This window comes from Pygoscelis adeliae, unplaced genomic scaffold (genome assembly GCF_000699105.1).
Source record: "Pygoscelis adeliae isolate BGI_AS28 unplaced genomic scaffold, ASM69910v1 Scaffold223, whole genome shotgun sequence".
Classification (NCBI taxonomy): Eukaryota; Metazoa; Chordata; class Aves; order Sphenisciformes; family Spheniscidae; genus Pygoscelis; species Pygoscelis adeliae.
Window position 1 is genome coordinate 1,661,224 of NW_008824543.1, and position 13,003 is coordinate 1,674,226.

At 37.9% G+C, this 13,003-nt stretch overlaps 2 protein-coding genes and 1 pseudogene across 3 annotated transcripts in view; 2 read left to right on the top strand and 1 right to left on the bottom strand.

Annotated features, from left to right (window-relative positions):
* Positions 1 to 2,689, top strand: part of LOC103914991 (tetratricopeptide repeat protein 14-like) — a gene marked incomplete at its 5' end in the record, with an annotated part of 7,928 nt that extends 5,239 nt beyond the window's left edge. The window contains 2 exon segments of the mRNA XM_009321735.1: positions 1 to 71; positions 2,054 to 2,689. The exon segment at positions 1 to 71 is cut by the window's left edge and continues 37 nt beyond it. Coding sequence (XP_009320010.1) covers positions 1 to 71; positions 2,054 to 2,167 — 185 coding nt within the window.
* LOC103914992 lies at positions 2,193 to 4,492 on the top strand (annotated as a pseudogene). The gene is made up of 2 exons (XR_663499.1): positions 2,193 to 2,197; positions 2,623 to 4,492. The product of XR_663499.1 is annotated as a tetratricopeptide repeat protein 14 pseudogene (transcript).
* A 611-nt stretch (positions 4,493 to 5,103) lies between these two features.
* The window catches only part of CCDC39 (coiled-coil domain containing 39), a 24,566-nt gene continuing 16,666 nt past the window's right edge, over positions 5,104 to 13,003 (bottom strand). The window contains exons 13-20 of the mRNA XM_009321736.1: positions 12,167 to 12,375; positions 10,766 to 10,889; positions 9,333 to 9,492; positions 8,046 to 8,152; positions 6,567 to 6,707; positions 6,246 to 6,425; positions 5,919 to 6,007; positions 5,104 to 5,269 (exon numbers count right to left, since the gene is read on the bottom strand). Of these exons, the coding sequence (XP_009320011.1) occupies positions 5,104 to 5,269; positions 5,919 to 6,007; positions 6,246 to 6,425; positions 6,567 to 6,707; positions 8,046 to 8,152; positions 9,333 to 9,492; positions 10,766 to 10,889; positions 12,167 to 12,375 (1,176 nt within the window). The remainder of the gene's footprint in view (positions 5,270 to 5,918; positions 6,008 to 6,245; positions 6,426 to 6,566; positions 6,708 to 8,045; positions 8,153 to 9,332; positions 9,493 to 10,765; positions 10,890 to 12,166; positions 12,376 to 13,003) is intronic.

Sequence of the window (13,003 nt, forward strand, 5' to 3'; positions counted from 1 at the left end):
AAGCCTTAAGTTTGGATGAGACTTTTAAGGAAGCAGAAGAGGCCTTAACAAAACTCCGTAAGCATATGCAGGTGATTCTTTACTTTCTCTTTATATAGTGCTCTCAATGACAATAAATGAACATCAAAAATCATATTAAATCTTTTGAATAGGGAGAGTTTAAGTTGATAGTTTGTCTTATTCTCTGCTTCCCTTCTCCACAGTAAATCTTTTACAGTGAGCATTATGGCTGTACCTACCAGAAGAAAGGTACCTCTTGATGACTCCGCTGTTTTGAACAGGATAGTAAAGAAATGCCAAACAGCGGAGACAGGGAAGTTAACCCCGTCAGCTAAAGCAGGGATAAGAATATTCCATCACACAAGCGTGCTTAATAATGTTAAACTAAAACATTCTGTGAATACAAACGTGCAAAGCGTCAAACACTTAGGGAAGCCAAATAAACATTGCACACCATCGTACTGGTCAGATCCTTGTCGTTTGGAGTAATTACGAAAAGATAGAGTAACACCAGCCAAAGCTAACCTGTAGGAAGATCCCATGAGAGGGGAAGTTAAGAGGTGATTTAAAGGAAGAAGCAGGAGGTGGAGGATGGGTGGGCAGGCAGTTTGGAATATCTTTGTTTTCTTCTCTGCTGTCTGGGTTTTTTTGTCTCTTCTCTTGCATGCAGCATGTTTCCCAGGTGAGGCCTGGTGGGTCTCTGTGCTAATCTGAGTTGTCGTCTTTTTTCTTTTATCTCCTTTACTTCTGTTGTCTTCCAGAGAGGATCAAAGAGTAAAATAGAACACTGAGGAACAGGCTTGTTCTGTTCTGTGCTTCTGCATGTAAGGAAGTACATAGACGGGGGGAGATGGCCTTAATCAACACTTCTTCAGTTGGTGGAGCCATAATGCTGACAGGCTGTGTTGAAAGAAGGGGGAAGAGGAGATATGACAATTTTCTTAATAAAACTGAACTACGTCGTAGATAAACTGTTGTATGGTGTTTGAGCACTATCCACATTTCGCTGCTGTAGAAAAAGGTGTCGGTCTCAGTTAAAATGAATAATATTCTCAGCAAGTAGGAGATAAATTTTACTCCTCTTTAGCATTTTCCTGGTTATAATGGGTCATTGATGCAGCAGATAAAGAAAAAAACCCACGATGCTAGCTACTGTGTGTTGGGTTGCATAGCCTTAACTGTAGTTAAGGGTTTCCTTTATTGTATCGGTTAAGACAGTCGTAAAGTTTCGAAAATGATAATCAGATTTTCTGCTCGCTCTGAATGAGCTACTCTTTAGGGCTGTAGATGGCAGAAGTCTGATCTCTAATAGATTTAAGTAGTTTATCTTCAAGGATTATTCATCTGATGAGATGCTCTTCTGCATTTACGTGTATTTTAATACATAAGTCTGATACTATCACTGTTGTGCTAGAATGGCTGAAACAACACCGAAGTAAGTTTTCCTGTAATACTGATTATGTGTTTTTCTCCAATGCATTTTCTTCTGAATTGGACCGTTGTTGCTGTATCTGACATCTGGTGCTGCTCATCACCAACAAACCCTTGGAACATGATTTCTTACGTAAACTATGCATCAAACTGGTCTGTGAAATTGTTACAAAACGGTTTGTATTCAAACATGGCCAACTGGAATACACTTCAAAATGGGTTCTGCCATGTTTTATTTGTAAACTACAATAATGATACTTTCCCTCAAACCTCCTTTTTTTTTTTTCTTCTCCACGTTGCTAATACTGTGTTTTGCTTGCATATTCTATCTATACCTTTTGGGCTCTGTGCTTCACGGTGTGCTGGATCACGGGTACCGCTGCAATGGCTGGTCAAATATTTTTTAATGGAATAAAAACGGCAATATGGTCCTTAATGTAAACCTGATTATCACAATGGCCAATGCCAAACTCCTGAACAATATTAATTCTTGATCTGGGAATCCCGGTAAAACATCCCTGGTGTAATTACACATTTGAATGGGGTTGGGGACATGGGGGAAAATACCCATGTTAACACTTACTTTTAATGTAATTTTTTCTGGTGCTTGGGTTCAAAAAAGAAATCTTTGGAAATGAGGGAGAAACAAGCTGCCAAAGAAGAGAGACAGAAAGAAAAGAAAGTAGAAACAAGTGCAGAAAAACTGCGTAAGCTCTTAAAAGAAGAAAAAAGGTAACTTTGTGATATTCAGTATACCGATTATGTGGCAATAAATGCAGATAAGACTATGAACAATCCATTTCCAAACAGACTGTCCAACAGTAAGCTAGGTGGAACTTCTACCTGGGTAAGCTACTTTTCCTCCGGCATCTTTTTGTGGTTACTGTCCTTTAGTGCATATAACCTTTAACGGAGATATATGTGGAAGAGAAGTTGTTTAAAAAATACTTTGCAATGTGAAGTGTTTGCAAAGTGTAATGCCATATTAAACTGGGAAAGATACCTTTTATAACAACCTGTTTGCTGGATTTAATCTTAACTTTCTGATAAAGAAATGACATTTGAAATTCTCTTGCCAGGTCAGGCTCAGTTTCCATTCATGCCTTACAGTCCAATCTCAGCCAAACTGTGAGGAGTACAGATTTGCTTTCTACACATAATTTTTGCCTGATACTGAAGATTATCTCACAGGTTAATTACATTTTTTAGGTTGAAGAAGAAAAGGAAAGTATCAACTTCCTCCTCCTCCTCCTCCTCCTCATCATCATCATCAAGTGATTCTTCATCAGATGTATCAATTTCTTCTTCCTCTTCTTCCTCTGATCACAAGAAACATAGAAAAAAACGTCGGAATAGATCCGAGTCTGGCCACAGCTCCAAAAAATGCTCATCTAGAGCTTCTTCCCATTATAAAGATCAGATTAGGAAAGAGGAGTGGTATTCGCCTCCGGCTGATACCTCAGCTTCCTTTCTTAACCAAAATTTTGAAGTGGAAAAACTGCTGGAAAGGCAGGACAGCTTAGTGTGTCCAAAAACAGAAGTAAGAGAGAAAGACAGACACTGTTCTTTTTCGAGGACTTCAGGTGATGATGAAGACACTTTTGGAGGTAGGTCTGAAGATTCAAGAGATTCTTACAGTAGCTCCAGAATTCTGCCAAGTAGTAGCAAAACTGAAAAATATGGTAAAACTGATAGATTTTTCTCCAGTTGGAGGGGTTCTTCAGGTTCATACCGTAAGTCAGATGATGAACCCAGGCTGCATTATTTTAGGAAATTAGAAAGGGACGTAGAGGGGAGAAAAGAGCAGTTTAAAAGACATGGCTCAGGTCAAGACAGGTGTCATACGTCTCCAGCAGGGTCTGATTATTCTGGCAAGTCAGTGGGAAAGTACAGATTGTATTCTAGCACCTGCTTACGTGAAGGTGATAAAAGTTACGATAGTGATAGGCATGTGTTAAGCCAGCATAAAAATGAAAGCGAGTATAAGAATAGGAAAAGAAGCTATGAGGAGACTAGTAAAACAAAGGAACCAGAGGAGGAAATGTCTTTAAATGGTACCGCACAAACAGAAAGTGGCATTAAAAGAAACCTGCCCCAGAACTTAGTTAACATATTCAATCAAATAGCTGAATTTGAGAGGGAAAAAGGAAGTAAGCAGAAGAAGCAGTAAAGTACCTAAGAAAATGCTATTCTGATGAGCGTAGTTAAATGAACTTTTATCCGAGTATCGATCTCTTGAGGAAATGCATATGAAGAGCGATAGAAAGGCAGAATTTGTTCTGTCTCGCAGAACGTCAAAGAATTCTTAAAGATGGCGTGGTGGAAAGAGATGCAAGGATATCTTACATAAAATACCAGTTCCTATTTAAAATCTTAAGTTTCCTGTGCTTTTTTAACTTGGGATGTTCTTGTACAGTATGCTCTCTCTGATGGGTTGAAATCCTTTGATACCCCTGGACTGTAGTTAGTTGTGGAACTCACATCAAATATGCACTTTAACAACAGATGGTTTTTGGTTGGGTTGGGTTTTTTTTTTTTTTGGTCCCCTGGGGTACTATTGAGTTATTTTTGTATCAAACTTAACTTTAGCTATAGAAAGGGGATAACTGAGAGAAAGTCAGTCATGTGCTGTCAATGTATATAGCTCATTTGATCATTAAATTTTCTTAATTTTTTCTTAATTCTGTGTCTTGATTCTTGTTAACGGCGCTGGGATGTTTCATACTGGTGCACTGGTTATATATGCTGCTTAAGTGAACGGAACCCTCCAGTGTCTGTGAAGGCAAGTGTATTACATTCTTTAAACACATCAAACACGTTCTCTAAGAAATGTATAAAAAAAAAAAACAAAACCAAAAACCACAACAGAAGTAGAAGAGAGAATTTTAAAACAGCGTTTATTGTCTAGGTAAGTTCAAGTGTGGGCCTTTGTTTTTTGTCTGGGTTTTTTTGTTGTTAGGTATTTGCTTTACAAGTAGCTTGAAGGCAGTGGTTGCATTGCTGTGGAAAAAGTTACGCTCTATTTACAATGAGTTCTCCAAAGATGGTTGGCAGAACACGCTAAGGAGCTAACAGCTGGCAGACTATAAAATACCAATTGTACTTCAGCTGCAAGTTTTCCAAGTAATTCTGTAGAGAGTCAGTTGCAAAAAAGATACTGTGTAATTTTAAATAGAAAAAGTACAGTTTTTTCTGACTTTAATCATTTACTGTCATCTTTTGATTAATCTTAATCAGAGATGACTATTTGATTAATAGTCAAGGTTAATCTTGAAATGAAGCATACATTTTCTGTCCTGGGTTGTTGTAATGTAATCTACAACTATTTTGACAGCAGTGAAGATACCAGTTTACTAAAAGTAATGGCTTTAACATAACTCTCCATTCTATGAAAAATGAATTAATGGCTTCCGAAGGGTTTTGCAGATCTCTAGTTCTCCAACAGCAAAACGAGAAAGTAATTTAACGGTTGATTTTATTATATTACATAAAACACATGCTTAACATTTCTCCTAGATAATTTATTGCATACTGTAGAAGAAAGTTAAAACACACATTTCTGAGAGAAATTAATGCTAAGATTGCCAACAGACCTTGATAAATAAGTTGTTACAGATTAATCAATTAAGAAGCCGTAACTAGTGTTAAGCCTTTACTGTGGCCTTCAAAAGATTACTTGAGACTTTTTTTGCGTTTACAAACATCAGAGGTGCTAGCTCTGCTGGATGACTGTGAACCAACAGCAGCTGCTTCTGCAGGAGTGGTGATAGGCAAGCTCAGATCTATGACTTTGAGTGCGGACGTCTGACTAGAGCCTGAACTTGTGCTTCTGGATGATCTGAAAGACAAAATTTTACTCATCAGTACACAGAAATCCCTATATGTAAAATAGAGCGTCTAATGGTGGCTTACAGTAGAGCCACCCAGCAGCAGGGTTTATTCTAGGTAAGATCCCCTACAAAGATCATTGTAGACGTTGCCACTAACAGCTGAAGTAACCTGTGGGAATGTTGTCAGATTGTAACCGATGGGGCATGTTACCTGCACTATTAGTTCAACGGGGAAAGAGGACTGGTAAAAGCATACATGTCTGTCTTCCCTGTTTAATTAGGAAAGGGAGCTCATGCTACCAAGTGCAAAGTGTGGCTGGAGCTCAAACTTGTGCTTTTATAATGTGAAGCCACTTTTTAATTAGAGCACAGTTAGCAAAAGTAAGTGTAATTATTCTGTAATTATAGTTTTAAACTGTGATAGATGCAGAAGTAAACTTAATCGTATGCTAGAAAAATCTAGTAAACTTAAAGGTGGGAAAGTATAAGGAGAAAGTTTTTGTAGTGTGTTCAGGAAGTAGAGACAAGATTGAGATGACCTTGAGGAGTGAGGAATTCTGTCATTTAGGGACTAATTTTGCCGGTTTAAGCTTTAACTTGGGGAAAAAAAAAAAAGAGAAACCCAACAAAGCAAAAAAAACCATTGCTAGCACTTACCTGGTAGAAGCTACTGAGCTTTGTGTGGATGGTGATCGAGAACTTTGACTACCACCAGCAGAAGCAATTGTAGGAAGCTCTAAATTGGACTAGAAAATTTGGAAAGAAAAAAAAAGTTGACCTAATGGTTGTGTAATAGGACTGGGTATATCAGGAGGGTTTATAATCCTTTGTATTTGAAGAGATGTTGAAAGCAGATGAACACTTTCTGCTGTTTTACCGTAAGTATAGTTTATTGTTGAATTTAGGAGTTGCCCTTGAAAGACACTCAGCAGTAGACTAGAGCCATCAATCAAGAGTTTGGTGGCAGTTACCTGGAAAGCTCACCTGGTAAAAGTACATTTGAAAGGGTGTAGTTAAATCAGGATTTGCTTCTAGAACATCAGCTAACAATTTGTCGATAGTTCTGTTGAAGCTTTTCAGTTCACGAAGATCAATGTCTCTTTCTTCCTGTGTTTCTGATTTAGTTTTCTTCAGAGACTGAATCTCTCTGGATAGTCTGGAACACTTAACACAAATATTTTTAAAGCATTGCTATGATGAAAATGCAACGCTTTCGGAAGCCTGCTAAGTTTAAGTTCTGTGATTTTAACCATTCTACTGTCTATCACTATAGAGTTAGAAGTTGTCGTTACTGAATATACACACCTGTTTTATAACCCTTTCTAGTTTGGGCTTCTGTTCTTCTATGTCTTTGTTCAGCTGCAAAATAAGAGCTTGTTTTTCCTTCTTTTGCTCTTGGAAGAGGGCCTCCTGCTTCAGTACTGTATCAAAATTTTTTTCCATGCTCTGCAAATCCATTTGAACAGCAGTTTTAGTTTATAAAGCAGTTCTGATATCCTTTCACTTCTTGTATTACTTTGTGGGAGGGTCTGTTATTGTGCTACTACTTGTTTCTAAATGTAGCTCAAGCAATTAATACTAATGATAACACAACTCAAAACTTTCTGCCAGTCAGACTGCGTAGTGGAGAAATACCTGGGTAAAGAGACCACCAGGTAATTTAGGTATCTTTAAAAAATTACTGTAATTTTAATTACCATAATTAATGAAGTTATAAGTATGTATTTTCAGACGTGCCTCTGAGCAGTAACTACAAATGACTTAGCACAGTACCAACTTACTCGTGCAAGCTACCCTAAGAAAAATAACGTTGTTCCCTGCGGGAAGAGATGGATACCTTTGACTAGAATGAATAAAGTCAGCTCTGTAAGGGTGGCTCTGTTTTTAAAAAAATAAATAAAAAGGGTATGCCTTAACACCTCATTATATGTAGGACTTATTCCCTGATGAAGATGTGTCCCTCTTCTTTAATTTCAGAGATGTTATTTCTTAAGTAAGGTATATGTCCTATGGTGGTAGAATAAGCCATAGGAACATTTGTTGACCTGTGGCCAGTGCCTCAGGGCTTAGAATAATCATGTGGGTTATAACAGGGTGCCTTTGATTTCTTCTGCCTAAGAAAACTTTAACTAAAACGTCACACATCAGAGCTAAGCGTTGTTCTTTCTTAAGGGCCAAGTAGGCTTTTTGATAACAAGGGGAACCAAGAGTAAGTCCTTGATGTGAAGCCTGAACACAGCCATCCTTTACCTGCATTTAGTGCTCGGCCTGCTAAGTTAAGAGTCAGCCAGCTTTCTTGAGCTAAATTAATGCTGTTTAAACTGAAGCACCCCGAATGCTAGTCAGACAGAATATGTTCTCCTAGAAGAATTCTGAGACATGCCAGAGGACACAAGATGTGTGGATTGTAATCTCTGCTGTACTGGACAGGATGATACAATACAGTGATACATGCTACACAAAAACATACCTGCTTTCTTGGATGCCAGAACAGAGCATCTGTCAACGTGCATCTGGGATTTTGAAACTTCTAGCTGTAATGTGACTAAAAAGCCTGAAGGCTCCATTGTGATTCAAGAAAATTCAAATAAACACTCAATTTTCGAAAGAAGAGGTAGAACCTTCTACAAAATCATATCCATCTATTCATAGAAAGCATAGGATATAAAAGAACAGGCAAAAACTTGTCCCAGAATTTCCTATTCTTTCAAGGGGATGGCTTGCATGGATTTAGCTACATGCTGCAGCCTTGTCTGCCGACCAGAATTTTTGCTTGTATTTTACCTGGAGATTTTCCTGAAGTTCCTTGATCTGTCTTTGTTTGTATCTGTATTTTTCATCAGCAGCCCTTTTCTCCTCCTCTAGTTTCAGTTTTTCCTCATATTCCTCACCTGTGATCCAAACAATGAGGCAGCATTAATGCTGGACAAGCAGTGTATACAACTCAATTTTCACTTCAAAGTAAGTTGCACTTTAAAGTAACTGCATCACAGAGTATTTACTGTATTAGTGTTGGCAGTATTAAAGAGACCTCAAGGTTTAAGCATTTGTTGTTTGGTTTTTTTTTTTAAAGTGCATGCTCTACTACTAATTCCAAATCACTGTAAAAAAGTAACTGGCTTCATGAGAGAGAATGATTTAAGAGCTACTGTTTCCAGAGCCAGCGGAGGGCACAAAAGTTAAATATTTTCTAGAATTAAGTTTATCTAATTTCTCATGGTGATGCTTTTTATACGCTAAAGAAAGTAAGTTCCACAAAAGGAGAGCAAGCTTATGAAGTCTGAGTGGCAACAGAAACAACAGATGCAGATTATTTTCCAGAATTCTGAGGAATTTACAATATCCAAAAACTTGCAGTTAGGTAGTCCATAATTGAAAATTTACTGACACTATACCAAAATAGTGCAGTTTAAGTTTTACTCTTCTTCATCATTTTTCCAGATGACAGGTTAGTACTTTTTTCCCCCCCTTCCATGTGAAAATCAGAGATGATGAAGCTAAGGGATCAATCTTCATCACTGGAGTACATGTACCTAAGCTGCCTATATAGTTGCTCTGGGTACGGTTTTGTGCCCAGGCAGGCTCAGTCTCCCACGAGAAGGCCAGCAGTGGCACAGCTTGTTCTGCTTCTGCAATTTGAATTAGTGTGTATAGAGAAGGTAGTGTTTTCTGTACTGTGCAAAGTTTTATCCACTAGACCTATGTACTTCAGTGGGCACTCCTTTCTCCCAGTAACAACTTTTTTTCCCCCCAGTATTGTCTTTACGCTTTGCCTCTTCTGGATGTTCCCACTTACGACTAGTCACAAAATTTATATAGGTTTAGAGATTTTTCACATAAATCAGATGTAAGAACATAAATATTAGTTACTTACGCCTTACTGCACTTCCTTGTGTGCTTATTCTGCTGAACTATTCACAGTAGCATGTGAATTACATTCCCTTTTGCTACTATCCGTTTAGTCTCTCTCTGTGATTCATTCTTTTGTGCCATGGAATTTCCCTACTATATACCTGAGTTATACCATCATCTGTAACTCACACAGCAAATGGCAATTTCTATTTTACATACTTGTCTCAGTGACTTCCTTGAAAGAGTTTCGGTAATTGCTGTTGCAGTTATTCAGTACACACAAAGTGTTTTCCAGCGCTACAATTTCTTTTTCAGCTTTGCAGATCTTTGCATCTAAATCATCACCTTCACGTTGAAGTGCTTCTTTTTCCTGTGCAGCCTGAAAATAAAACCGGTATTCTAGGTGACTGCACACATGCTGAGAATACTAGGACAACTATACAGAAAAAAATACCTGCAATATTCACCTGTCAAAATCCTAGGTAGATCTGGGGCTATCTATCTGTCTGTGTTGTCAGGCTTGAGCTGAGATTTGAGTTACTAGGTAACTGGAAGGAGTAGTTATTTACAGTGTTGGAAGTTCTTTGAGGTATTTAATCCACGTGCATTTCATTATAGGTACCTGCCCCTCCATCTAAGCTCACAAAGTCCCGATTAGCAGTACCCACACTGTGCACAAAGCAGATTCCATGCTTTGCGCTGCCGATGTGAACTGCAGCGCATGCTTCACATCTGTTTCCTCTACCCACAAAATCCAAGAGTTGAGATTGTATGTTACGTAAAACCACTGAGAGAGTGTTAAAAGTCATCCAGTTTGTCTGGGAATTAGTCACTTGAAAGTCTTCATTCAGCTGACCAGTGAGATTTAAGAAACACAGCCAGCTGGTGAAGGAAAGTATTTTCTATAGCCCCTCAGAAAATCTGACACACAGTGAAAAATCTCCACAGTTGTAGAGGGTATACCCAACAGTGACCACAAGGGTTTTACTGAGCGTCTTTTGCTGTGCTAGATCTTACAGTAGCAGAAATACCATCATTAAGAAATTTAACACTTAAGAACGAGAAAGAGATGGACTTCAGAGCCAAGATCACAGCTAGAAGCATTTTGCTTTAAGAGGAAATCAGAGAATTTGTGGAGATCAAAAATAATAGATTTTTGTTCCAGAATCAGGGTATTGCATTATAGGTAAAGGCTGATTTTTATTTTTTCCAATGAAAAGCTGAAGTATGCATAGGTGATTGATAAGTAAAAAGGGAAAGCTGACATTCTTCAAGGTTTAAACGCCATATAGTGAAATGAATACCTAAAAATAACTCTGAAGGGTAGAAGAATTTAAGATCATGTGAGACTGTGGTGAACAGTTTTCAGTTTATAGCGGATTACCACGAGAGTTCTTGTGTCTTTGCAAATTAATGAGCACTGAAGTGAAAATTCTCAAACTGCTCAAAATTAAGGCTCCACTGACATTAGGACTGATCACAGGGATTCATGTGAAACTGCTGTATCATTTAAATAACCAACGGTGTCAGTGTAAAACAATTAGACTGAAAGTAAGCAGTAGGCAAGGAGGTTGACTTAGTTACTTGAATAGAGCCCAGGGGAATCTATAGCTTAAATACTGGAATTATAATGAATTATGTTAATAAAATACCTTAATTACATAGTAGGTATGAGCTTTCTCTTCTTCTCCTTCAGGTGGCATCATGATGACAGTAAGAATTTCGTATCTGCATCTCAGTTTATCAATTTTATTTAGGCGATCTTGAAATTCAGCACTAATTTATTTGGGGAAAAAATAAATGGGTTGAGAAAGTGTTTGGTAGTGTTTTGTGGGCAGTTCTTGCTATAGCAGTTTAAGTTACTGGTATTATTCCATCAGTTTGCCGGTGTACTAGGAGGCAGGCAGGGCAGCAGTTGTGCTGCTACTGTTTTCTGTTGCTTTCTGTGTTCTCCCAGCCACAGGCATCCGTTCTGGTTACCTACACTTCTCTTGCAGTTCTAAACTGAGGCAAATGTATTTCCATGTTCCAGATCATTGCGTCTTGGGAGGCTGTGCCACAGTCCTTCCCAAAAATTTTTTAAGGTTTGGCATTTAAATCCTACAGCTGCACAAGCTGCCCCCTGCTGATATTATCTTAATATTGCCACTACTAGATGAGCGTGAGCAACAGTAGGCAACAACCCCAAATCAAATTACATGAAAGTATCAATTAGCTGTGTAATTATCAAAGGAAAAAAGCCACACAGTCTGCTCTCTCCGTGAGCAGTTAAGCTTTAGTCACTCTAAATCACTCTAATTTCCTATTGTGTGGGGTGTGGTTAGCAGAGGAGTGAATAAAAAGCCTGCCAGATTTCAGCAGTTCAGCTGCTGAAGCGTTGATTTTTGGCTGGATATAGATACTGGCATTTCAGAGCTAAAACTGCCCCAGATACTTTTCCCTTCTGTAATACTCAGTGCAAAGTTATTTCATATATGGCTGCTTTATAAGAGAGTACATACGTAATTCAGAAGATTTAATTTTGTTATATAGGACACATAGCGGAGAGCTCATTTGTTGAAAAGGCAAAAAACCCAAACCAAACAGACTTATTGTGACTTACTGTACGAGTCAAAGAAATCACAGCTTTATCAAGCAGTTGGGAGTAAACCCTCTTAAAACAGAAAAGCAACTTTTTGTTTTAAATATTTTGTCGTACCTCCAGACACGCTGACTTCACATTTCCTATTACTTTGAAAAATGCACGTGACATTTACTTTAAAAAGATGTCTGCAACTGAGGTTTCCTCTCAGTACTGTAGAGGATCTTCACTAACAGAATAAACAGTAGTCGCTTGTTCACCAAGCGGTTAAAGGTGTAGGCTGGATTTCAGAGAAGGGATCTCTCGCTAGCCTCAACTGGTCTCAGTATATAACTTTGAGCAAGATTTATTTCATCCTCAATTTCTCCAATTGATGAAATTGGGTAAAATGCTTCTCTTTTTCAGTAAGTAAGTCCCCATATAAAATGTACTCAATAAAAGTTACAAGTTTAATTTATATAAGAATAGTTACCTTATGCGTTGCCGTTCCTGATCCACAAGTCTTATCTGGGAATCCAGCATTGCCTTATGAATCTTAATTTCCTCAGTTCTTTCTGCTATGGCTTTCTTTAACTCCAATTTTTGTTTTTCCAGTGTTAGAACTTTCTCTGTCTTATTACACAGAGTATCTCCAAGACGGTTCAATTCTAGTTTTAAGAGATTATCTTCGACCATCATCTCCTAATAAATGCCAAAAAGGTCTCAAAATAAGAAAGCATCGTTTTAATTAAGATTATTTATAATAGTTAATAAGTTAATAATTTTTTAATAAAGTATCCATTATTTTATACACAACTGTAAGACTCATTTTGCTCTGCATTTAAGAATGTTCTCACTTTCTCATTTGCTAACAGTTTACATGGCGAGTACGATGGGGTAGGTCGCTTCCTGAATGGTTTTATACAAATTCATCAGCCTTTCTAATTCAGACTGAGTTGTGGGTTGTTAGACTTTTCCACCTACACCTACCTTTCCTTCAGTTTAGGTGGTTTCAAAGAAATTAAGCAGACTTACAAGGAACTTCCTGAAGCAGTCGGTATCTCACTTGAACCATTATAACTGTCTTGGAATATGTTCTAGATTCTGTAGGTCTACAAGTAATGTTGTTACATGAACAAATTTATATATACCAAAGCTTATGAAAAGCAGCAAGTGGTGAACTTCGTTAGCATGCAAGCACTTTAAATCATTTTAAGAAAATCTCTTATGAAGCCCAAACTCTGTACTGTTTTTTCCTCAGAGTTCTTTTATGCCATCAGCTTTTCTTTTGTTCCCCTCAATTTCATCTCCAAAGAAAAGTTCCAGGTTA